At 45.8% G+C, this 25,940-nt stretch overlaps 1 protein-coding gene across 6 annotated transcripts in view; it reads left to right on the top strand.

Moving 5' to 3' along the window:
- PRKAG2 (protein kinase AMP-activated non-catalytic subunit gamma 2) overlaps nucleotides 1-25,940 on the top strand; it is a 204,782-nt gene that overhangs the window by 159,267 nt on the left and 19,575 nt on the right. For all 6 annotated transcript variants that reach the window (XM_066385398.1, XM_066385399.1, XM_066385397.1 and 3 more), the window contains 9 exons: nucleotides 1,545-1,648; nucleotides 14,139-14,220; nucleotides 15,276-15,334; nucleotides 16,625-16,670; nucleotides 18,539-18,593; nucleotides 19,998-20,124; nucleotides 23,314-23,479; nucleotides 24,056-24,093; nucleotides 25,142-25,288. In XM_066385398.1, the coding sequence (XP_066241495.1) occupies nucleotides 1,545-1,648; nucleotides 14,139-14,220; nucleotides 15,276-15,334; nucleotides 16,625-16,670; nucleotides 18,539-18,593; nucleotides 19,998-20,124; nucleotides 23,314-23,479; nucleotides 24,056-24,093; nucleotides 25,142-25,288 (824 nt within the window). The remainder of the gene's footprint in view (nucleotides 1-1,544; nucleotides 1,649-14,138; nucleotides 14,221-15,275; nucleotides 15,335-16,624; nucleotides 16,671-18,538; nucleotides 18,594-19,997; nucleotides 20,125-23,313; nucleotides 23,480-24,055; nucleotides 24,094-25,141; nucleotides 25,289-25,940) is intronic.

Below are 25,940 nucleotides of genomic sequence, written 5' to 3'. Positions count from 1 at the left end.
CCAATGAGCAGAGAGGGCTAGCGAAGGAGGATTTAACTAGATTGCTGTGAGATGAAAAATGTATTCCAGTGCTAGGACCCCGCCATCAAAGGCCCCATGGGAGAAGAAAGAGTCGCCTTCAGGAAGGACTAAGGGAAGACATGGTGGCTGGAGGAAGTCCTTTTCAGGATAGGATCCCTGGGTTGCTTCAAGAATGCTATTTTTTTTTTTTTTCTGAAGTCATTAGAAGAAGCTGTTTTCAGCAGAGAGGTGGTGTGACTGAATTCACGTCTGGCAAGGGCATTCGGCAAACAGTGTGGACAGCTGTGGAAGGGGACGAGATGGAGAACAGAGACAGTGAGGAAGTTCAGGTGTTGATCAGACCTAGGGCAGCGGCCGCGAGGGCAGAGGAACGGGTGGATTTGAGAGAGGTGTAGGTACGAAGTCCACAGTGCGTCGTGATAAGTTGGTGAGGGTGAAAGAGCCTACGTGACAAAGGGGGTGCCTGGGTTTCTGCATCACTGGGCGGACAGCAGTGCCACTCTGTTTATGAATAAATATGCTGCGAACTCCCTCGATAACACATTGTTGTCCCTTTTGCCTATCGTCAGTTAACTTTTTACAGAGATTTCAGTAATGAGAAAGACAGACATCTTTCCACATGGTTACCCTTTTCTGTGTGCTTTTGGGTAGGTATTTCCGCTTGATGTTAATGTAAATGGTACCTTCACAGTAAAATATTTTTTCCTCTTTTTTTTTTTTTTTTTTTTTTTTTTTTTGAGAGAGAGAGAGAGAGAGACAAGGAGAGAGAAAGGGAGAGGGGGGAAGGGAAATTCACATGCTCCTGCATGTGAAATTCCAGGCTCTGGGACAACGTTCCAATCAATTGAGCTATCCTGCCAGGGCTGAATTTCTTTTTTATTTTCTTTTTTCTTTTTTCAGAAAGACAGAGAGAGAAAGGAAGGGGGGGAGGGGAATGGAAGCATTCATCTGTTGTTCCACTCAATCGTGTATTCACTGGCTGCTTCCCATGTGTGCCCTGACTGGGGATCGAACTCACAACCTTGTTGTTTCAGGACAGTGCTCTTAACTGATGGAGCTAACCAACCAGGGAAAATTTTTTTTTCATTTGCAATTATTCACCACTAGTAGATAGAAATACAGTAGCGTGTTTTTTATTAACTGTGCCTTCTGTGAGTGTGCTAACCTCTTTTTTTATTTTAAAGATCTGGAAACCTTTTGTAGGTTCTTAAGGCATTTTCTATGTAGAAAATCATAAGGTCTGCAAGTAAAGACAGTTTTGCTTTTTTCCTTTTCGATCTGCACGCTTCATTTTTTTTTTTTCACTCCTTGCCTTGTTGCACCAGCGAGACCTCCTGCCCAGCATTGCGTCAGTAAGAGTGCACGGTCTATGTGGACTTCTCGTTCTTAGGGGAAAACATTTCATGTTTTATATGAACTCTGTTAGTGCTAAGCTTTTCATACCTACTCCTCCTCTGGCGGAGGAAGTCCTTTCTCATTACTGATAGTTGCCCTTTTCTTTTTTTCTTTCTTCTTTTTAACAGAAGACTCGGAAAGCGGCGTTTACATGCAATTCATGAGGTCCCACAGATGTTATGACATCGTTCCCACCAGCTCCAAGCTCGTCGTCTTCGACACGACCTTACAAGTAAGTGTGTCTGGGGTTCGTGAACTATTGCTATACTGTTTGGACGGTGACCTCCTGGGGTCGTTCGTCCCGGTCCAGAAGTACCAGTGGGACCCGGAGTGGGTTCTCTCCGTACATTGGGCACCATGCCGAGGGCTGTGTCTGAAACCGTCACCTCCGTGGTGGTCACATGGGGGGCAGGCCATTCCTGTCCTCTCTCTGCAGGTCAGGAAACTCGGGTGCTAGAATTAAAGAACTTAAATCCCAAAGCTTCAGGTTCTAGAACACCAGCACTCAGACTTTGAGTGCAGGGATCTGGCCACAGTCTGCGTCGTGTGTGTCAGAGCCTGAGCTAATCGACATGAAACCGCTGCCTCCTTCGTTGTGTGTCCTGATGCTTTTCTTCTTTCTCTTTAGTAGACTGTATCATAAATTAATTTGAAATGATAGAGGTTAGAAATGACTATGGTGGACCACCTCCTGAGAGGACTCTGTTGATCTCTGTTAGCAGAAAAGTTGAACCTGACCGTTTTGGTGTTGAAATGGTGCTTGGTACGGATCACTGCATACTAAGACGACTCAGAATTAATTATATGTGAAAAGTCCTGAATAACACATGCAGGGGACACCAAGTGTTACCCTTATATATGTGTGTGTGTGTGTGTGTGTGTGTGTTTTAACGTCTCTGTTAGACATAAATCTTTGCCAGGCAGGATTGGCCTCAGTTGCATTCCCCAGAAGTAGCAGCAGAGCCATGAATTTAGGGAATCATTACTGTATTCAGGTCATTCGTAGGGGAACCCCTGAGGGACTGGCGGAGGCTCAGAAGGGCGGAAACCCTGCAGGGTCAGATCTGAGAGGAGACCCACGGTGGGGGGCGGGGAGGTGGCTACACTGATCTCTCAGCAGAAGGTGAAGGGCAGGGGCAGGGTGGCAGGTGCCTCTTCCCCTTGGTCCTCGGCTGTCCCGGGAGCACTGCGCTCGGGCTCGGCCATCTCTGCCATCCATGCCCCCACGCTCCGGGACTGCTCCCCGCCCCTCGCCAGTCTGGTCCACTCCTCTTCCAGCAGCTTCTCAGATAGTTTGTCTTCAGAGCACACCTGGACTCCAGAGGTGGCCACCTTGCCTGCACTCCTCAGGAATCTAAAAATGGTCTCGTTCTTTTTCAGTTTCATTTTCAGTTGTGTTTTTGTCGTGGTGCTGGTGGTTGTTAGCATAGAGAAATACAACGGACTTTTGTCACTTGACCTTTATTTTGTACCATCGAGCTGAACTCACTGTGGACCAGGTAGCCTTCAGGGTCCCTCTGAAACCAGAAGATTCTCTGAATCTGACACACAACAGAGGCAAGTGGCCAAAGGCAACACTGTAGGGGGGAAAGGGACGGACAGGGCAGGACTTGAAGGCGCATGGCCTCGGCCTCTATCAGCAGATTTTTTTTTTTTTTTTTTTTTTTTTTATAATAATTTTATTTTTTTAATGGGGTGACATCAATAAATCAGGATACATATATTCAAAGATAACAAGTCCAGGTTATCTTGTCGTTCAATTATGTTGCATACCCACCACCCAAAGTCAGATTGTCCTCTGTCACCTTCTATCTTGTTTTCTTTGTGCCCCTCCCCACCCCTTTTCCCTCTCCCATTCCCCCCTCCCCCCCGTAACCACCACACTCTTTTTTTTTTTTTTTTTTTTCATTTTTCTGAAGCTGGAAATGGGGAGAGACAGTCAGACAGACTCCCGCATGCGCCCGACCGGGATCCACCCGGCACGCCCACCATGGGGCGATGCTCTGCCCACCAGGGGGCGATGCTCTGCCCATCCTGGGCGTCGCCATATTGCGACCAGAGCCACTCTAGCGCCTGGGGCAGAGGCCACAGAGCCATCCCCAGCACCCGGGCCATCTTTGCTCCAATGGAGCCTTGGCTGCGGGAGGGGAAGAGAGAGACAGAGAGGAAAGTGCGGTGGAGGGGTGGAGAAGCAAATGGGCGCTTCTCCTGTGTGCCCTGGCCGGGAATCGAACCCGGGTCCTCCGCACGCTAGGCCGACGCTCTACCGCTGAGCCAACCGGCCAGGGCCCCACCACACTCTTATCAATGTCTCTTAGTTTCACTATTATGTCCCACCTACGTATGGAATAATACAGTTCCTGGTTTTTTCTGATTTACTTATTTCGCTTCGTATCATGTTATCAAGATCCCACCATTTTGCTGTAAATGTTCCGATGTCATCATTTCTTATGGCTGAGTAGTATTCCATAGTGTATATGTGCCACATCTTCTTTATCCAGTCATCTATTGATGGGCTTTTTGGTTGTTTCCATGTCCTGGCCACTGTGAACAATGCTGCAATAAACATGGGGCTGCATGTGTCTTTACGTATCAATGTTTCTGAGTTTTGGGGATATATACCCAGTAGAGGGATTGCAATCAGCAGATTTCGATAGAGAACTAGAAATTGGACATTCCCCAGGAGGACTGCTGCCCCCCCAGGAGGCTCCCTGTTTCAGGAACCTGGGGTCCTGACCACTGGTTTCCCGCCACCTGGAGAGTGATGGCCGCTGTGACCTGTGTCTGCGCTCCCTCGGCCTCTCCCTTGGCCAGGACATGGACTTGCTTCTGAGTTTAGAATTTAGCCAAAGTGTGGGGGCCAGCCTGCCTGCCACGAGGAACGTCTGTCAAGTGATCCTGGCTTCTCCTGCTTGGTCAGGGGTTCCTGAGGAGTCCCTCCCACCCAGGCTGTGGGTGTGGATGGGGGATGGGGAGGTGACTCAGCAGGAGCCAGAGGTATTTCTGGGGCAGCGTCCTTCCTGTGCACGCTCTGTCCCTTCCATCACCGGCACCTGCTTGTGGCCAGGTGTGATGTACACCCAGCGTTTGGCCTGACAGGTCAGGTAACCGCCCTCCCAATTCACGGGGACAGACGCTCAGGCTCTGTGGTCACCTGGCAGCTTCTTGTTCGTTGTTCAGTCTGTCGCAGAGAAGCCAGGAACTGTGTCTCAAAAGGAAAGTAATCGTCTGCAGAAGAAAGCACGGTTTTTTGCCATTTTATTCTCCAAACCGTAGACATCTGTCCCGCCACTCTCCTGCTGGGGTGTGATGGGACTCCCCCCAGCCCCCGGCTGTTACTTGGTTGGGCACGGGACGTGTGAACTGGAGCCTGTACTTGCTGCCGGGTGTTACCTTGCTCTGATCCCCTTGAGAACAGCTTTTCTGGGTCACTCCTTAAATGTGTCAGAGAAGCCACTCGGATCAGTGTGTGTTGCTTCCAAAAGACCAAGTGTCGTGTGGCCAGCAGGGTGCGTGCAGAACAGCTTCCTCGGAGTGGTGTCTGATGCTCTGGCCTGCACCTCCCCACCCCCAAGCCTCACCCTCTGACTGGCAAGTGTCTCGTGAGGCATATCAAGTGTTGCTGCCTACTGCCTGTCAGATCCAGGGAGCAGTGTCACCGACAGCTTCCAGCATGGCTGGCGGCCCACCCCTGCCGCCCAGGGTTCTTGCCACAGGTGCCGTTGGGGAGGAGGAAGTGAAACTCTTCAGCTCGTGCGCGCTTTTTCATTCTTGAGGAAAAGAATCTTCAGATTGGAAAAATGATAATCGGTGGTATGAGAGGACTTTAAAGCCCAGGATAGGTGGAGAGAGTACAGGAGGCTGCCTGTGGGCATTAAACCAGGTTCTGGTGAGTCACACCCTAGTGTAATGCGTAAGGGTAGGTTGCCAAGCTCTAAGGAGGTTAGACGCATTGTAGGGAGTGGCCTAGTTCCTGAGGCACAGCAGGTGGGGATGGGGGTTTTAGTCCCAGATGAGATGTTTGTATGGATTATTAGCAAAAAATGGAAGAAATCATCTCTAGAAGCCTATCATGAATTGACCCAAAGTAAAAGTCACAGAAGGTCAGTGGTGGGATTCAACTAATTTAACAACTGGTTCTCTGCCCTAATGGCTGTCCTAAGTATAAAAAAACAACCACAATATACCAAAAGGTAGTTTGTTATTGCATGCATTTAATACCTAAAGAAGAACAGTAAAAGAAGTTCACAAAAATAGATTATGAGAAAGAATTTTAAAGTACTAATGAAAAAGTATTAATACCTGACAAAGAATAAAAATGTTAAGATATTTTCATATTGCTTCTTTTATTTTTTTCTTTTTGGTATTTTTTCAAAGTTAGAAGCAAGGAGGCAGTCAGACAGACTCCCGTATGCACTTGACCAGGATCCACCCGGCATGCCCACCAGGGGCGATGCTCTGCCCTTCTGGGGTGTTGCTCTGTTGCAACCAGGGCCATTCTAACACCTGAGGCAGAGGCCACACCAGGCTGACGCTCTACTGCTGAGCCAACTGGCCAGGGCTTCCATATTGCTTCTTGATTGGCGTCCTCACTTGCAATTTTTTTCACCTATGGACAGAATGCACATTACTACAGGCACTCAGAATAGAATACACTGTTGCGCAGATAGATGAATGTTAAAAAAGAGTGAGGAAGGCCCTGGCTGGTTGGCTCAGCGGTAGAGTGTCGGCCTGGCGTGCGTGGGACCCGGGTTCGATTCCTGGCCAGGGCACATAGGAGAAGCGCCCATTTGCTTCTCCACCCCCCCCTTCCTCTCTGTCTCTCTCTTCCCCTCCCGCAGCCGAGGCTCCATTGGAGCAGAGATGGCCCGGACGCTGGGGATGGCTCCTTGGCCTCTGCCCCAGGTGCTAGAGCGGCTCTGGTTGCAGCAGAGCGACGCCCCGGAGGGGCAGAGCATCGCCCCTGGTGGGCGTGCCGGGTGAATCCCGGTGGGGCGCATGCGGGAGTCTGTCTGACTGTCTCTCCCCATTTCCAGCTTCAGAAAAATAAAAAAAATTAAAAAATAAAAATAAAATAAAAATAAAAAAAGAGTGAGGAATGTAAAATCTGTGATTTCCACACTGGGCAGCTGCCCAGGCGGCCACCTTAGAGAGAACCCTGATGACAAGTGCCATTTTAATAATTCATTTGCCAAACTCAACAAAAAATTAGGTATCGGTTCCACCGAACCGGTGTGAACCAGCTGAACCCCACCACTGCAAAAAGTGTGCCTTTTTGGGCTGCTCACAGCTGTGGCGGTGCCATGACCGGTGTATCTGGGTTTCAGCTAGACAGTTGGCCGAGCCCCTCATGGTGTTCGGATGGGTAAGGGTAGAGTCGGACAGCTCAGTAAGTGAATTAACGGCTCATCTGGCCCCAAAGAGAATGTTGATGAAATCTCCCATCAGCCTGGAATGAGGTCTCTAGTCATCTTGTCTGCCTCTCACGGGCCATTTCATACCAGCCACCTGTTCCTCCAGCAGCCACCCGCCTCAGCCCAGCACAGGGTGCTTAACCAGTGGAGGACATAAGCCAGTGGATAAACGCTCCCCTGGCGCCCTCCACGTGAACAGTCCTAAGAAAATTCGAGTGGAATGGGCATCCGCCCACACTTGTGGCCGACTCAGTCACCCACCCACATCCTGGCCCACCTGCCAGCCTGTTCTCAGCCCTTCTGTCCTCCACGGCTGCTCTTGGGATTGTGGTCCCCAATAAACTGCATGCAAGCTGGCGGGCTTGGCCTCCCGGTGACCCAGGCTGAAGCACACGACAGGACATCATAGGATACTTTTTCTCTTGGGTCATCTGATGAACAAGTGACTTGAAACTGAGAGAGATAGCTGGCCATCATCAATATCCAGAAAGATTCCTCAACAAACTGAATCATTCTTAGGACCAGGTTAATAAGTAGATGAAACAACAGCCTAGTCATATTCCAGAAAAGAGTAAAAGTGGAAGCCAAGCCTGTGAAAAGGAACCCGTAGCCCTTATCCTCAGTTTATGGGCTGCTGGGAGTATGGAATAACAGAATCCCCTAGTGAAAGTCACTTTTACTTAGAACAGGGGTCCCCAAACTATGGCCCTCGGGCCACATGCAGCCCCCTGAGGCCATTTATCCGGCCCTTGCAGCACTTCTGGAAGGGGCACCTCTTTCATTGGTGGTCAGTGAGAGGAGCATAGTTCCCATTGAAATACTGGTCAGTTTGTTGATTTAAATTTACTTGTTCTTTATTTTAAATATTGTATTTGTTCCCGTTTTGTTTTTTACTTTAAAATAAGATATGTGCAGTGTGCATAGGGACTTGTTCATAGTTTGTTTTTTTTATAGTCCGGCCCTCCAACGGCCTGAGGGACAGTGAACTGGCCCCCTGTGTAAAAAGTTTGGGGACCCCTGACTTAGAACATCAAAGGCATCCTTCCATCGCCTTTAGCCGCCCATGTTACTGAAGAGAGAGCTGCGTGTCTCTTTTTAAATCTGCCACCTTTGATGTGCGGTTCATTCTATGTCTGGTGGGTCCTCCGTGTAGTTTGGGGATAACTTTTTGAGAGGAGAAAGTGGTCAAAAATGTTTCTTTTTTTTACTCTGGCATTTTTAAACCTAAGGGGTCACCAGGGAAACTCCACAGGAGCAGAAAGAAGATTAATTTGTTAGTGTGGGGATTGGAGGAGGGGGCACAACTTCTGATTGGGGTGATGTGGGCAGGTTTTATTGCAGAGACCACAGTTAAAGGTGCACTAGGTTTTAATAGGTAGTCAAGGAAGGCTTCCTTGTTGCGAAAAGGGTGACCAAGCCAGCCGCAGAAGCGGCGGGGTCATGTCACAGAACCCGGGACATTGAGAAACTCTCTCTGTTAAGGCACTGTGAGTGTATCTCATCCAGGATGGAGTATCCTATTAGGTTTTTAGAAGGTGGAATCGTACCTCCCTCCTTGATGTGTGGACATGTCAGTGGTGCATGGAGGGAAATTAAAGCAGTGACTCTTTCTCTGCTGACCGCTGGTGGGGTGCACATAGGGTAAAAATTAAAGCATTTATTCTTTTTGGCTCGCATGCTGATAGCAGGCTGAACAAGCCCCGTGAGCCCCCACAGTGCTACCTGTGAGTCCCGCTTCATTACACAGAACGTCCAGGCTGAGCCGTGGAAAAGCCAATCAGAAGTAGGAGACGTGTCCCTTCACCCTGGGCATCCTCTCATTGTCTGCTTGTTTGACTTTCTCCCGCCGAAGGGAGGGCACGTCTCAGCTTCGGTTCTTACCATTCTTCAGCCATTGGACTGCTCCTTCCCAGAGTTTTTCTGTCTCCCTGCCGTTGACCTTAGCATCAGCATTGTGCTTCTGCTCAGAAATAACTGGTCAGCACGCACAATTGGTTTCTAATGCCCACGTTTCTGGCCTGTGTGTCTGCAACATGTGTCTCTGGCTCAATCAGAGTCCTTTCCTTGGCCCTGGCTGGTTGGTTCAGTGGTAGAGCGTCAGCCCCGCATGTGGAAGTCCCAGGTTCAATTCTCGGTCAGGGCACACAGGAGAAATGACTATCTGCTGCTCCACACTTCCCCCTCTCCCTTCTCTCTCTCTCTCTCTCTTTCTCTCTTTTCCTCTTCCTCACCTACAGCCATGGCTTTATTGATTCCAGCATGTTGGCTCCCAGCACTAGGGATGGCTCTGGAGCCTATGCCTCAGGCACTAAAAATAGCTTGGTTGTGAGCATCGGCCCCAGATGGGCAGAGCATTAGCCCCAGATAGGGGTCTCCATGTGAATCCTGGTCAGAGCACATGTGGGAGTCTGTCTTATCTCCCCTCCTCTCACTTGAATTTTTTTTAAAAAAGAATCCTTTCCCTTGTGTTTCTTGTATGCTGGCCATTGGACTCCCTGAGTAACTGCAGAGTAAAGGGGCTGTGTAGGGCTTTTACATGTCAGGTTAGTCAGAGACGGTCTGGTGGGGAAAGAGGATTTTTTTCCCCTATTTCTGAAAGAACAGGCATCACATTTGATTGTGGAAAGTTACCTTCTGCTTATGTGGGTGTCCCTGTCCATCTCCATCTGATGGTTGCTCCTTTGAAAGTTAATGTCTTTTTCCCTCTGGCTGATTTTCTCTTTGCCTTTGATTTTTAGCATCATGTCTGTGATGTGCTTAGGTGAAGTTTTCTTTGTATTCATCCTGCCGGGGGAACTTGATTCCTTCTGATGGATTCCAGTTTTCTGTTGACGGTTACCCATTGAAAGATGATTTTGAGAATGCCCTCAGAAAAAAGTCCCACAGCAATGGTGGAGCACAAGTCATTTTCTTTTTTTTCCTTTTCTCTCTAGAATTGTAGCTCCTTGATCCTGCTCATGCTCTGCACGCCAGTGCTTTCAAATGGCCACATCTGTGTTTTGTCCACTTTGAACAGGTCTCATCATGGCTAAACTCAGACCTCTCTGGCATGGACGGGCCTTTCAACAGCTTTGGGCTCTTCGACTTTCATGAGTGATCCTGATGAGTGATTTTATTGCTGGTTTTCTTTGCTAAAAGATTCTTTGTGCAACGTCAGGTGGTTAACTCTTTTCACAGACCGGCATGAAATTTCTGGTGGACCGGCACCGGTCTGCAGGCTGGTGGTTTAGAAATACTGCTACTCCCTTCCTCCTCCATCTAATTTAGAAAAACCAGCCTATGGTCCTGGCTGGTTGGCTTAGTGGTAGAGCATTGGCCTGGTGTATGGACGTCCTGGTTCAATTCCCGGTCAAGGCACACAGGAGAAGCAACCATCGACTTCTCCGCCCCTCACTCTCCCTCTTCTCTCTGTCTCTATCTCTCTCTCTCTTCCTCTCTTCCCCTCCTGCAGCCATGGCTTGGTTGGAGCAAGTTGGCCCCAGGTGCTGAGAATGGCTCCATGGCCTCCACCTCGGGTGCTTAAATAGATCAGTTGCCAAGCAATGGAGCAATGTCCCAAATGAGCAGAGCATCACCGGGGAGGAGGCTTGCCCGGTGGATCCCAATCCGGGCACATGTGGGAATCTGTCTCTCTGCCTCCCTGCTTCTCACTTAAGAGAAAAAAATAATAAAATTAATAATAAAACCCAGCTCCCCCATATTCTGTACTAAAACTTCCTAGGGTCACAATCATAGGTTCCCAGAGGAGATCCAGGTAGGAGTAGCAGCCCGTTTACACTGCTACACTGTCCCCAGGTGCCCTAAGTACCAGGTACACAGACAGTAGGGATATTTTTGCAGTACGTGATGCTGGCTGTGGTTCAAAAACATTCATCCATTTGTGGTGCAAATTGATTGGTTTGTGAACTGTTTCCCTGCATGTCATTGGGTGGGCTAGACTCCCGCCTCTTCCCAGTTCTCTGCTAGTTCATCCAGCTGATAGATGGACTCAGGACAGAGCTGGTCAGACTGAGACGGTACAGAGACTAATTAATGAGATCCTTGAACCCACCAGGCACTTACATAAGTCATTTTAAGTCAAGGCAAAATTTCTCACATTAGAGGCACACACAGGCATGGAATTATTAATCCTGGTCTAATTGGGAGCTCCAAGTTCCTGTCATTTTCTCATTTCTTTTCGTTATCAACTTAAGAGGCATTTTTGGAATATATTATGTGAGAAAAGAATTATTTTCTTTCTTAATGAAAAATAATACTAAACCCGAGAAGCAACCAATGAAAGAAAAAGTGGAACAACAGATGAATGCTTCCTTTCCCCCTCCCCTCTATCTCTCTTCTCTCTCTCTTTCTCTAAAAATTTATCAATAAATAAAAAATTAAAGCTCGGTTGGTTGGAGCATCATCCCAAGGTGCAGAGGTTGCCAGTTCAGTCCCCAGTCTGTCTCTCTCTCCCTCTCTCATAAATTAATAAAATAATACTAAAAAGAATTTTTAAAAATATGCACTTTGCTGTCCTAGATCCTTGATATAGAACTTTTTTTTGCTTATTGCTCTTTGCCTCTTTTCCATTTATACATATTTTATATCATTACAATGTGTAATTTTATAATCTGCATTTTTTTACTGCCATAAACCTCTTTTTTTTTTTTTTGCTGCAACAGTCTCCATAATCATGCTATTTGCTACTTCTCATCAGTTTGATGCCAATACTAAACAAATTACCTTTTGTTGGGAGTGGATATTTTTCCAGATTTCAGTCTTAGAAATAGTACACATTGCACCTCGTTGATCCAAGAATCCCACACCTAAAATCTTAGTGTAAATAATTCAATAAAGAAAAAGCAAGTACTCAGAGGATATGGATATTTTAGTGAGTCCTGATACATGCTGCAGCTCAAAAAAATATTCTAACAATTTTTGGTGCCTCCATTGGTTTTAGAGCTGCACAGTTACTAGGTGCTAGAACAAAAAGTATTGGATTATCTAGTAGCTGGAGACGATACTCTCGATTTGCTTTGAGATCTGGTCTTTCGGCTCTTCATGATGTTAAACCGTTTTCCCTAGTTGCTCTCTGTAGTTAGAGGACCATTTACAGCAGTGGTCCCCAACTCCCAGGCCATGGACTGGTACCAGTCCGTGGGCCATTTGGTACCAGTCCGCAGAGAAAGAATAAATAACTTACATTATTTCCGCTTTATTTATATTTAAGTCTGAATGATGTTTTATTTTTGAAAAATGACCAGATTCCCTCTGTTACATCTGTCTAAGACTCACTCTTGACACTTGTCTCGGTCACATGTTACATTTATCTGTCCCACCCTAAAGGCTGGTCCGTGAAAATATTTTCTGACATTAAACCGGTCCATGGCCCAAAAAAGTTTGGAGACCACTGATTTATAGCACTGGACTTTTGGCTTTTAATAAAACATCTCTCCCCTCCCCCCCATCAGTTGGCTTAGTGGTAGAGCATCAGCTGGGTGTGTAGAAGTCCTGGGTTCGATTCCTGGTCATGGCACACAGCAGCAGTGACCACCTGCTTCTCCTGCCCTCTCTCCCTCTCTCTCTCTCTCTCTCTCTCTTCCTCCCTCCCTCCCTCTCCCACAGCCATGGCTCAAATGAGCGAGTTGGCCCCAGGCACTAAGTATGGCTCCATGGCCTCTGCCTCAGGCGCTGAAATAGCTTGGTTGCCAAGCAACAGAATAGCCGTCCCAGATGGGCAGAGCATCACCCTCTCGTGGGCTTGCTGGTTAGATCCCAGTTGGGGCACATGTGGGAGTCTGTTTTTGCCTCCCCACCTCTTGTTTAATTAAAAAAATAAAATAAACCATCCCTTCTGGTGCCTTCTTCACCTGCCATGGGTTCCCAAGGGTGTTCATCACAGGGGGGAGGAGGGGATCAGTGAAATGGCATATGCAAATGTGATCTGAACAGGGGCCGACCCATCAAAGGTAGGCAGGGGTCTCTGTCTCTGAAAAATACAAAAGCACATGTCAATTGTGTTATTCATACCTTGTCTTTCTCAGCCTGGGGGCGGGGGGTTGGGGGGAAGTATGGGAACGTTTGCCTGTGTGTTCTGAACATATGAAAAACAAATTTCACCTCAAGGAAACTGATAGAACCTCGGTTCTATCAACGAAGAACCCCGTGTCAGAAAAAATAACCTCTGAAGTTTAATTCTTTTTTTTTTTTTTTTTTGTATTTTTCTGAAGCTGGAAACAGGGAGAGACAGTCAGACAGACTCCCGCATGCGCCCGACCGGATCCACCCGGCACGCCCATCAGGGGGCAACGCTCTGCCCACCAGGGGGCGATGCTCTGCCCCTCCAGGGCGTCGCTCTGTTGCGACCAGAGCCACTCCAGCGCCTGGGGCAGAGGCCAAGGAGCCATCCCCAGCGCCCGGGCCATCTTTGCTCCAATGGAGCCTCACTGCGGGAGGGGAAGAGAGAGACAGAGAGGAAGGAGAGGGGGAGGGGTGGAGAAGCAGATGGACGCTTCTCCTGTGTGCCCTGGCCGGGAATCAAACCCGGGACTTCTGCACGCCAGGCCAACGCTCTACCACCGAGCCAACCGGCCAGGGCTGAAGTTTAATTCTTTTATGTAGTTTTAATTCCTGTACAAAGCCTCTGTAAATACAAGAGTCTTTCGCAACAATAAGAAAAAACCTTTTTCTGCCCTGGCCAGTTGGCTCAGCAGTAAAGCGTCGGCTCAGTCTGTGGAGGTCCTGGGTTCGATTCCTGGTCAGAGCACACAGGAGAAGTGCCCATATGCTTCTCTACCCCTCCCCCTCTCCTTTCTCTCTGTCTCTCTCTTCCCCCTTCCACAGCCAAGGATCCACTGAAACAAAGTTGGCCTGGGTGGTGAGGATGGTTCCATGGCCTCCGCCTCAGACACTAGAATGACTCCGATTGCTGTGGAGCAACACCCCAGATGAGCAGAGCATCGCCCCCTGGTGGGCATGCCGGGTGGATCCCGGTTGGGCGCATGCGCAAGTCTGTCTGCCTCTCCCCCACCCCCCCACCCCTACTTCTCGCTTCGAAAAAATACAAAAAAAAGTACCCCCCCACCAATTTTTTTTTCTGAAGTGAATTGTCTCGGTTTCAGAAATAATCTCCAGCCCTTTTCTGCCTTTATATATGCTACAGAAGCATGTTTTACTGATGTTAATAAATGCAGTTACATTCAGTTTATCAAACTTTAGAAAGCTTACCATTGAAGATAACTGATGAGTTTTGGTTGAATATTTTGTGGAAGGTACTTTTCTCTCTGACGAATGGAATTTAAAAGTATGTGTTTTTTTATTTTCCTTCAGGTTAAAAAGGCCTTCTTTGCCTTAGTAGCCAATGGTGTTCGAGCGGCGCCTCTGTGGGAAAGTAAAAAACAAAGTTTTGTAGGTAAGCATGTGTCCCTGAAGGAAAATCTGAAATGGGGAACTTGCAAAGCAGACGACTCAAGGCATTTTAGTAGGTGCTGGCTGGAATCCACCCGAATATCCATGTTACCAAATTTAGGCACGTTCTTGCTTGGATGTCCAGGTAAGGTAGGGCCGCTAGTCAGTTAACAAGCACATACCTCCTACTACAGAGTTTCTGTGGATTCCGTACCTTACTATCTCAGAAGAATCTTGCATGCCAGTTCCCGTGAGCCCAGGGATCGGGGTCCGAGGGGGATGCCATGGTCAGGTATCTGTCTGTTGGCTACCTTGGCTCATGTTTGCACATCTGTGTTCTTCCCCAGATTCCTTGTGGGTAGACACCTTTTGACGAGGCAAGCAAAAGGATGTAAAAGTGATCGCTGCCTTAGCTAAGTCGTGATTATGCTGTTCAAGAACATCATGTAACTTAACACTACCTAAACTCCTTAATTTCACATCTTGGAAGTCACTGCAGATAGTGGCTGTCATTCCCTGTCGATATGCCTCTCCTTTCTGGGAAGTGACCTGTGTGTGACTGCCTCCCCCTCCCAGTTCCAGTTTCCTTGGTTACAGTTTTATCTCTGTAGTCCTGGCATCTGGCCAATAGCAGGCACTTAATGTGTAATGACCTGTAACACCGTTTTTTCCAAAATGCTTTTCAGGAAACAATCCAAGTGCCCCCAGAGGTTGATGCCTCGACAGCTTCTGGAATACTTTTATTTTAAAGTACCTTAAATGATTTACATGTAGCTGCAGGTCTTTTGTGGTGTTTGACGACCATCAGTTTTCTCTTACTGGGTTGCCAACTCCCATAATTTCAGTTACTATTGGGTTAAATTTCAGCTAAATGTATGAATCTCCGTGTGCTGTAGAGAATTAGCAGATTAATAGCTTTAAATAATATATTAGATTGTGCTTGATATGTATACGGTAGAAGCTTTTCTAGTAGCTGTTCCAGGCTTGCCTGTCATTTGAAATTTTTCTTTTTATGTTTTTTAAGAGTTTCCTATTTAACATGTTGTTCTTTGTTTACAGGAATGCTAACCATTACAGATTTTATAAATATACTACATAGATACTATAAATCACCCATGGTAAGTGCCAGAAATCCTCATGTCAGTGATTGGAGCTGCGGTCTGTGCATGTGTGTATGGATTGTGTGTGTGTGCATTTTAAAGTTTTGGTGGGGGAGGTGGTTTGGAACAGCGGCGGAGCTGGTGGTTGATTTTGCCAAATATATACAATGCACAGGGAATCTCTGTGTACTTCGGTCATAAATTTGAGAAGGCCATCTCATGAAAAATAAAAGGTGATGGCTTCTATTTCAGCTCTCAGGAATTCCCAAGTAGTGGAATTCTGTGTGTTTACTTACTGCCTAGGTGTGCTGTAGGTCTAGCTGAATGCATGACCTCGAACATCATTGTGGGCACGTGGCCGTGTTGAGACACAACCTGGACCCTTGCGTGAAGGCGGCCCCTCCCACCACTCTCGTCCAGGTGGCTGTCATCAGGGACAGCCTCACTCTCTTTTTTCTTATGTGAGAAGTGGACAGATGGACTCCCGCATGCGCCCCAACAGGGATCCACCTGGCAAGTCCCCTATGAGGCGATGCTCTGCCCATCTGGGACTGTTGCTCTGTTGCTCAGCAACCGAGCTATTTTAATACCTGAGATGAGGCCGTGGAGACATCCTCAACACTTGGATCAACTTGCTCAAACCATTTGAGCCATGGCTGTGGTGGAGAAGCCAGAGAGAGAGAGAGAGAGAGAGAGAGAGAGAGATGGGGGAAAGGGAGGGGTAGAGAAGCAGATGGTCGCTTCTCCTGTGTGCCCTGACCAGGAATTGATCTTGGGACATCCACATGCCGGGCCAATGCTCTACCGCTGAGCAAACCAGCCAGGGCCCAGCCTCACTCTTTGAGATAGGAATGCCCCCAGGACTTGCCTTCATGGCCTATTGATGGGAATATGGCTTCATGTACTTACCCTGAAATGTTATAACAAGAACTGTATGTAGTCTGTGGTTTTAAAGAAGTAAAAATTAAAATGGAAGAAATTCCATCTCTGACAGTTTCCCTGCTAGTTAAAAAAAATAAAGGCTGCTACTGGTTAAATTTCATGGCAGAACACCCTGGTCCCTGGTCCCTGGTCCAACTGTATCAGAAATTTTCAAATTAATGAAAATATATTAAACTGCTTTATTACATTTTAAATTGATAGGATATTTATCTTCAAAGACATAGAGAGCATTTTGTTTCCATTTGTATTTCCAGTATTGAATTATCTCATTTCCATCTGCTGAATTCTAGGATTCAGCAGCACTTACGAAATCATTTTCCTTACGTGAGGGTAACATTTGTAAATAAGAATTTCTCTTCTTTTCAGGTACAGATTTATGAATTAGAGGAACATAAGATCGAAACTTGGAGGGGTAAGTACTGTTGGGTGTTTAACATCTTTTAATACGGAGGGGCATGTTCTACTTAGTGTATAAAAGGTTTTAATTTTACAGATCCTTTTCTGTAAAAGGATCCTTTCCTGCTCAATGATAAACTACATTAACTACAACATTGATTTCTACCTTAGTGTTGATAGTATGCCATACTCCTATGAATAGTATCTGTTCTGTTTAACAGAAGTTTATAGAGAACGTGTAGCAGGCCTTGAAACTAAGGCTAAGCACGTGAAGATGAGGGCGCTCACCAGCGCCCACACCTCTGTAGTGCCACCATTCAGTTTGGAAGTATTATCAGCCCCTCCAAAAAATAAATTTGCCTTTGTTTAGAAAGTGCACCACTGGAATGCCTAAGATGAACAAAAGCAAGGATCTGTTTTTATTTACACATAGTAATTATTTCTTTACCTATTATGGAGAAACAGAACAAGGGAACCTTAAACTAGATGGCTGGTCTCAGATAACATGACGATAACGTCAAGATTGCGTCCTCCTGTTTGTAACGTTGATGTCCCCTCTTGACAATCACACCACCCTTTTCTGAAAAGGACCCATTTTCTTAAATTCCAGTTTGCACGACTGTAATACTGTTCCGTGTTTATGAGGCCCATCATGCTGGATTGGGGTAGAGGGTGGCCAAGGACTGTCCACAGGAATACCATAGATACAAGCCTGGCGAGAAACGCTGAGGAGGGACTTTATAGGTGTTTGGGGAAGGTGGCTGCAGAGAAATGGAGGGGCCAGTTGAAGGAAAATTTTGAATTCAGAATTGAAATTTTTGCTTTATACTTTCCATGATCCACTTGGTATGATAAAAAGACTAGCGGAGAAATCTGAATATCCATCAGAACTCTCTAAAGGGCTAGGGGACTTGGAATTCCATGTGATTTAAACATTTCATTGAGTGGCATATTGATTTAAGATGGCTTTAACAATTCAAGCTAAACAGCATCGGCCTGGGGTCCAGATCTTAGCTCTGCCTGTTATGAAATGGGCATGCAGGGTGGGCAAAAGGTTTACAGTTGTGAGTACACGGAAAAGTTTACCTTTGTATTGTTATTTATTAATCGTTATTTATTTGTATCATGACTGTAAACATTTTGTGCACCCCTGTGTAACTTAACACCAAGACAGTTACTTTGTATCAAATTCTACTATATAATAGACCAGGTTTAAGCATATTTACATTTTGATGTTACATGGTTGTTCAGTAGTAATAATAATGTTGAGCCATCCTTGAATGCCTTCTGTACGGAAACTGCAGTGAATTAATCCATTGATCTTTACAAAGATAATTTCCACATACTAGAAAGATCCTCAGAGTGTGTGAACTTTGAGCATTAGTCTGGTAAAATAAAAATTAAAAACATTTAAGCTTTGTTATACATTTTATTTTTTAACTTACGGAAATTATACTGCTCATAAACATATGGGGATATTTTATCACTTCATATTCATTTTGAGATATCCCCTAATGTTTGTGAGCAGTAAAGTTTCAAAGGGTTTCATTAATGTTGCTTCTCTTGAGGGTAGTAGTAACGTGGCATCATTCTAGCGCCCTCTGCTGGTGTTGCTTTTATCAGATTTCTTGACTTCTCATCTTGACAGCATTTCTTATGATACTGTTTTTAAATATTTAATTTCCCCACAAAGGCAACAACATCCTGCAGACAGTTGGGGGTTGTTTAAAATGGACATAACCGTAAGCACCACGATAGTATTCAGCGAATTAAATTTGATCTGGGTTTTCAATCTAATTATTATCCATAAATGGCAGGGTATTTTAATTTATGTAATAATGGCAAATGTGTTACTAATTACCTATTTTCTTTCCGTAAATATAGAGCTTTATTTACAAGAAACATTTAAGCCTTTAGTGAACATATCTCCGGATGCAAGGTAAAACTTGTGAAGTTTTTCTACTTTGAAAACGTTCATTCTGATTCATCTGTTTTGTTACCGTGGTTGATTGAGGGATAGATTTTCTTTTTTAAATCTAGAGAGGGGCCAGCCTCCTTCATTTCATCTATGTAATTCATTATATCTAGAAGCAATAGAAATGACAGCCACTGTTGGTACAAAGGATCGATAGCAGACTAGGGAGATGGCCATAGTGAACAGTTTTAAAATCCAAATCACCTGCAGAAGAAACCCTCAGGGGAGTTCATTGAAACCACAGATGCCTGGGCTCTCCCCCGACCCATGAAACTAGTCTACAGAGACTAGTGCCCAGGAATGTGCATTAAACCACACCCCCAATGGTTCTGACGTACCCCGAAGCTGAAAAATCAGTCTCTATTAGACATCGGTATGGAGTTGGGTCAGAAGAAGGGGCTGCCCTCTTGGAAGACGGCTAGCCCATACATTTTGATCTAAGCCTTCTGGGGGACGGCTCCTACGTATACTTTTTTTTAAGTTCTATTTTTCTGAAGTGAGAAGCAGGGAGGCAGACAGACAGACTCCCACATGCACCCTACCGGGATCCACCCAGCATGCCCACCAGAGGGTGATGCTCTCTGCCCTTCGCGGGAGTTGCTCCACTGCATCCGGAGCCATTCGAGCACCTGAGGCAGAAGCCATGGAGCCATACTCAGCGCCCAGGCCAACTTTGCTCCAGTGGAGCCTTGGCTGCAGGAGGGGAAGAAAGAGACAGAGAGGAAGGAGAGGGGGAGGGGTGGAGAAGCAGATGGGTGCTCTGGCTGGGAATCAAACCTGGGACTTTCATACGCCAGGTCGATGCTCTACCACTGAGCCAGCCGGCCAGGGCCACTGTTTTTTATTGCATTTGTATGAATGCATTCATAACTCTAGAACACAAGTGAGAAAAAAGTGGAATATTGATTTTTTATATCTTATATTCAAGTCCCAGTAAACACCTACACCCACCACACCTCCTGGATGGCAGTCACGAGAGAGGCTAGAGCTGTCCAGAAGTGGTCAGCCCAGCCAGTCCAGGGCCCCCACCACTGCTGCCTCTGTTGCTAGTGGTTTCTGTTAGCTTTCCTGGGGGTCAGCGTCCGTCATTGCTCAAAGGAAAGCACTAACTGTGCTATTAAAACCTGGCTAGAGATTTGTAGCTCACAGTTGTGTTTGAGAGTAACACAGATTATGAAAATAAATAAATAAAAATATTTATTGAGCTCTCCAATTAAAAAACATTTTTTTTCTAAAACACTGTTTTAAGTTGGTCAACCTCTTAGGGTTATAATATGCAAAAACACAGGATGCTTTGAAAGCAGGGGTGGTTCAAAGCTTTCTGATTTTTTTCCTTAAAGCCTCCTAACAATTTGGCTCTTCCCACAGCCTCTTCGATGCTGTATACTCATTGATCAAAAATAAAATCCACAGACTGCCAGTTATTGACCCTATCAGTGGGAACGCACTTTATATTCTTACCCACAAAAGAATCCTCAAGTTCCTGCAGCTTTTTGTAAGTAGTTTTTCATGTTTCTAAAGACATCGTTGCCTCTATTTTAACTTAATTTACTCCAAGCAAAATGGGTCCTGTTTCCCTCAGTAGAAGAAATCGTTTGTTTTGAGGTTCTCCCTCTCTCCACTTCAGTTTCTCGACTTGACTGCTGTTTGAATTGTACGTCCTCAAAGTTGATTCCAGTGGAAAAGCAATCACCTTGCAGGGCAAGTGTCAAAATAATAGCCACACATGGAGTTCTGTATTTCAATTAGACTGTTTTGTCACCTAAATAGAGCGGAAAATAAATGTCAAGGGGAAATAGAGCAACTTTGCAAGTCGGTCTAATTAAGGAACGATCACCCAAGATAAACTGGCCAATGTTTATAGCAGATTGCCTTACAATGCTTTGTGGGGGGCCATAGTTTTGGAAACATAGATGCAGAAAGTACTGTCCCCAGAATTAGATGATGATGATTTACTGCAGCAGAGTGAGAGGAAAACCTAAAGCAGATAAAATTTTGGCAAGAGAATACCATGTTGGTCCAAATTAAGCCCATCAGAGGAAGACAGGTACCACACGATTTCAGTCATCTGTGGAATGGAATGAACAAGCTGAATTAACAAGCAAGACGGAAATGGACTTGTACATACTCTGAGAACAAGCTGACAGGTGTTGGAGGGGTGGGGGATAGAGTTAAAACAGGACCGGGAAACGGGGAAGAACTCAGGGACAGGGACAGCAGTGTGGGGAGGTGGAGGAGGGTATGTAGGAGGACAAATGGCGATGGACGGAGACTTCACTTGGGAGGGTGAACACACAGTAAGATGTACAGAGACGAGTCGTAGAGTGGGGCACCTGAAATCTAAAATTACGTTAACCAGTGTCACCCCAATAAAATTCAGCGTAATAAAGGAGGGGGGTGCTGTATTCTCCTTAAGTTTTCTCAGCTGCATTTGAAACGAGACGATGTCATAACCACACAAAACATAGACCCCGTTTGCTCAGCGGGTCACAGGAAGGCTCAGGGGGACCTGCGTGTTCATGAGAGGTCTTTCCATTTTTCCTCTTAATAATAAGCACTGAATTTGGTGTGTGTGTTTGTTTGTTTGTTTTTAAGGACACACATCAAATTTGAGGTTACAGGTAATTTAGTCAGCTAGTACAAGTAGACGGCCTCCATCACTGTTCAGAAGAGATCATTGGAAGAGTTTGTTTGTTGTGTGTTTTAAAGAAGTTAATAGACATTAAAAATGTGCATCAGGTTAGCTCTCCCATCCCCTGTCCCATGGCTCCAGATCAGGCGACGGAAGGCATTCTGGTGTGTGGTGGAAATAGCCCTGAGCCACCACGCGGAAAAGTCCACCCACCTCTGCTGGACAGAGCTCGGAGCGTTTAGTTCCTGGGAGAAACTCCTGTCCATCAAACCAGTCCCCAGGTTTAATTGCTTACATAGAAAAGTAATACTCTTCATGTTTAATGCTAAGGAAAAAGGTGGGAAGGAGAGGAGTCATTGACCAAAAACAAAAAGGCTGAGGTTTGGTAGAAAGTCCAGGGAAGGAGGAGGAGGAGGAGGAGGATGGGTGGCTGTTGCTGGTTCATCTTGACCTTGATGTGGGCTGGGAATGCAGTCGTCTTTAGTCCTGAGCTATAACGACCAGGACATGGTGGGCAGGAACGGCGCACAGTGCCAGGCTCGCAGCCCACTTACCCCTTAGAGAAAAGCATTTTCAAGTACTAGTAAATCGCGAGAGCTAAGTCCTGTTCAGCATTTATGGTCAGTCTAGCACTTCACATGATAAGTCTAATCCTCGCCACCAGCCTCTCAGGTAAGTTTTTTTATTAATCCCATATTATAGGTGCTGAAATCGAGAGGGGTTGAGGAACTGCCATGGTCACTGCCATGGTCAGTCTGACCCAGCAGCCTGCCCCACCCCCACGCTTGCACCCAGATGCCTGGTTCCAAGGTTTCCCAGGTCTCCCGGTTGTGAAGTGTTCGGGTTCCAGCCCCTTCCCACGGCGGAAGCCACAGCAGAGGACAGCAGTTTAAGATGGACCTTGAGTGTTCTTTCTCTTCTATAAGAAGTAGAGGAGGTTGCCTCTTCTGCTGGTACCACTTTAGATTTGGGCCAAGATAGTCATCAGAATCAGGCTATTAGAAGAGTGGAATAGCTGGAGGTTTTCAGCTAAAAATGACAGAAATTTAAAGACATTTTAGAACCTGGTTTTTACTGAATGGTGAGTTCATTTTCTGAGAAAAAAGAGCGTCCCCCCTTGCAGACATTTGAAAGCCTAAGCGTACAGTATGGAACAGGGGTTTATCTGGCATCGTAACGGGCCAGGTGACCTCATAGGCCTTTTTTTTTTTCCTCTAAATTTCTAGGAGTCTCATGATTTGAATACTGATGAACTCTTTGACTTGAACATTTTGTTTCTTCTAAATTGTTCATCTTTTCCTGATAATTATAAGGTATACCAGGAAGATGAAACCAACTATATACCCTTTATAAAAGGTGGATTTTAAAAACCATAGACCTTATTTTTTTTTAGTCACATGTGATCCTAGACTTCTCTCTTCTGACTTCTCCCTCCTCCTTTAAAACAGCCGTGAAAGAACGGGAAAAAAAAAGTTAATGTTTAAAGATTCTTTTAATTGTGTTTGGTTGGCTCATCCTTTATTTGTAGTAAGACAAAACTTAAGAGTCCTCCAAAGGAGCGTTCAGAATGTGGCTGGTGGTGGGATGGTGTGAGGACGAACTTAGCAGCTGAGACAGCCACCATCAAACACTTGGGTCTTTGGGAATGTGTGGGTTCTTAGTATTTCCCTAGTGAGGACCGCAGGACCAGGAATGTCACATGAATATTTAAGAACAAAGGCTTCTCGGTAGCTTTTGAGTCTTAGTTTCCAAACAGACCCATTGTTCCCCTCTGTCTTCTTTTCCAGTGGGTGAAGAGAAAGGGGGTGATGTTATCATATTTGTGCTTTGCAATATTTTACTGAGCAGTTAACAATCATAGACCTATACACCGGTTTGGACCAAAAGACAGATCATACGGGGGACGTTTCCGTATTCGTTCAGATGTCCAGGTAGCTTGTTAGAGAAGACTAACGGGAATGTGTTGCAGTGGTTTCTCATTCACGTGGACGTGTGCATGTGTGAAGGGGCCTGTCTGGGCTCTAGCGTGCCTGTCCCTCTCCTCCCACTCAGATGTCTGACATGCCAAAGCCTGCCTTCATGAAGCAGAACTTGGACGCACTGGGCATCGGGACCTACCACAACATCGCCTTCATACACCCAGACACGCCCATCATCAAAGCCTTGAACGTCTTTGTGGAGAGGCGGGTGTCCGCCCTGCCTGTCGTTGACGAGTCAGGTCTGTGTTTGGCCATAAACAGAAACAGCTCAGTTTATATCAGTTGGGTCAAGTGGAGGAAATGAACATTTAGATGGGGTAAATAAATTCAGCACCAAGGAGTGCTCACTCGGGACAGGAAGAATTTTAAACTGGCTTACCATATTCCCCCATGTATAAGACACTCCCATGTATAAGACGCACCTTAATTTGGGGGCCCGAAATTTGAAAGAAAATGTATTACATAAAGTTATTGAACTCGTTTTATTCATTATAAAATTACTACAACTCCTCATCCACACAAAAAAGCGGGAAATGCAAGTAAAAAATATGCAACCACTGTATAAAACACACCCTGTTTTTTTATCCCAAATTTTTCAAAAAAGGGTGTACCTTATACATGGGGAAATATGGTACTCATTTTCACATTTTCCAGTGAGATATAATTTCATGTTCACTTTAAAAAAAAATGGTGGACACATTTATTTAGCAATAGGTAATTCTTAATCCTGACCTAGTTAAGATTGACGTTAAATATTATTTTGTTGTTGTTGCTGTTCCCAAGATAGCTTTTCTAACATATGTTTTTATTTTTAGGAAAAGTTGTAGATATTTATTCCAAGTTTGATGTGATTGTAAGTATTTTTAATTTTTGTCAAACCTGTCATCTAGGACACATTTAAAACATGTAAAATAACCCATTTCTTGTGGTTTTCCGTGGTTTAATGATGCCTCGCTTTGTTGAGTCTTCAAGATCTTACTGGAGCATTCCATATACTCCACGCAGCGACTGTGCTTTTAATAGTCGTTGGCTTTGCAAGGAATACTATATCAATAGCACTTTATAATTCTTCATCTTCTCAGTACGTGTAGCTTATCCACCACGGCAGCATGTGTATATATTATAAACGATCATTGTTCTACATGGGACATGACTTATTCCACCAGCAGGCACATGCTTAGTGCACGTGAACTTGTGGTCCTGTGCCTCTCCATGTTTGATGATTGGCGACCACAGTTCTAAAGAAGATGGAAAAATGTATTGGCTAGTTATGTGAAGTCCCCTCTGAATCCCTGGTTTGGATTTACTAAGGTTGACCTGGGCGCTGCACCTTTCTGCGCGAAGCTTTTGTTCTCATTCATTTTTCAGTGCACTTCCCAGGAGTCTTCCATTATCACTACAAAAGGGAGCTGAAACTTTGGTAGCCCGAAACATGCACACCATTTTGGGCGCCGTACTATTAACACCCCCTCCCCACCTGTCAGTATTCTTGGGCCACAGTCTCAGAACCTTCTGTTTTGTCCCCTGACAGACACTGGAAGATGTGCTCATTGGCATTTGGTTGAGTGGCACCTGCTAAGATTAATCAGTAGTGCGAGTCCATCGGCACCCCTCTCCCTATGTTAGTCCGCTTCTCAAAAGACTTTATTCGGGTAGGGAGCCCTGCAGGGTCCTTGCTCTTTAGAAGGACCTACCGTCACCCTAATAAGGTTGCTCCATGAGTAAGGTCTGCCTTGTAAGGTCAGTTATCACTGAGAAGATGCCAACAGGTGCTGATGGTGTGTTCTAAGCTGGGACTCAGTAAACGTGGACGTGGTTCAGATTAGGTTGCTTTAGACGTAAACTCATTTCAGTGATTCGTGGGAATCGAACTGGAATTGACACTTGTTCCTTCATTGCAGAACCTTGCTGCTGAGAAAACGTACAATAATCTTGATATCACGGTGACGCAGGCACTGCAGCACAGGTCCCAGTACTTCGAGGGTGTCGTCAAGTGCAGCAAGCTGGAGATACTGGAGACCATTGTGGATAGGATAGTGAGAGCAGAGGTGAGCTGGCTGTTCCCGGTTCCTTCCCCTCCCCCACCCTGCCCCAAAGCCAGAGAAACTCTAACCAGTGAATGACACCTTGAGAATTGGGGATCTCAGGCCCAGCCGGGCCCTGGTGGGGGGTGCCTTTCAGTTCAGTCGGATGGCATCGTTACCCTGGCGCACCGTAGGTCATCGGCAACTGTTCATTGAATGGAATTTCTACGTCCTGATGGCATAGCTGAATCAAGTCAAAACTCCTCGTTCAGCTGTGAGCTGCTTTTATGCTTTAAAAAAATAGACTGCTCACAAAAATTCGGGCATATTTCAAAAATGAATATGAAGCAATAAAATATCCCCTCACAGACGTCCCGAGGGCTTGTAATGACAGTTAATAATTGCGTGCTATCACAGGGTTATTGAAGAACCCAGGTTTCTTAGAGAAACTCATATGAAAGAACTGTATGTTGATTGGCTTGAGGAAGTTGACAGTGGCTTGTTTTGGGGCTTTTTTTTTTTAACCTAAAGAGGATGCTATGACATCAAAAGCATTACCCTCACTGTCTCACTGGAGAAACTGTGGAGAGCTCCAAGGTGGCAGCGGCCAAGAGGACCCTGAACGGGCCCCTCCCATGAGCACACTGACATGTACACCTAGATAGAAAACAGTCAT

The sequence above is a fragment of the Saccopteryx leptura genome, chromosome 5, assembly GCF_036850995.1.
Source record: "Saccopteryx leptura isolate mSacLep1 chromosome 5, mSacLep1_pri_phased_curated, whole genome shotgun sequence".
Classification (NCBI taxonomy): Eukaryota; Metazoa; Chordata; class Mammalia; order Chiroptera; family Emballonuridae; genus Saccopteryx; species Saccopteryx leptura.
The sequence above is the reverse complement of the archived record's forward strand: the minus strand, read 5'-3'. Positions and strand labels throughout refer to the sequence as shown.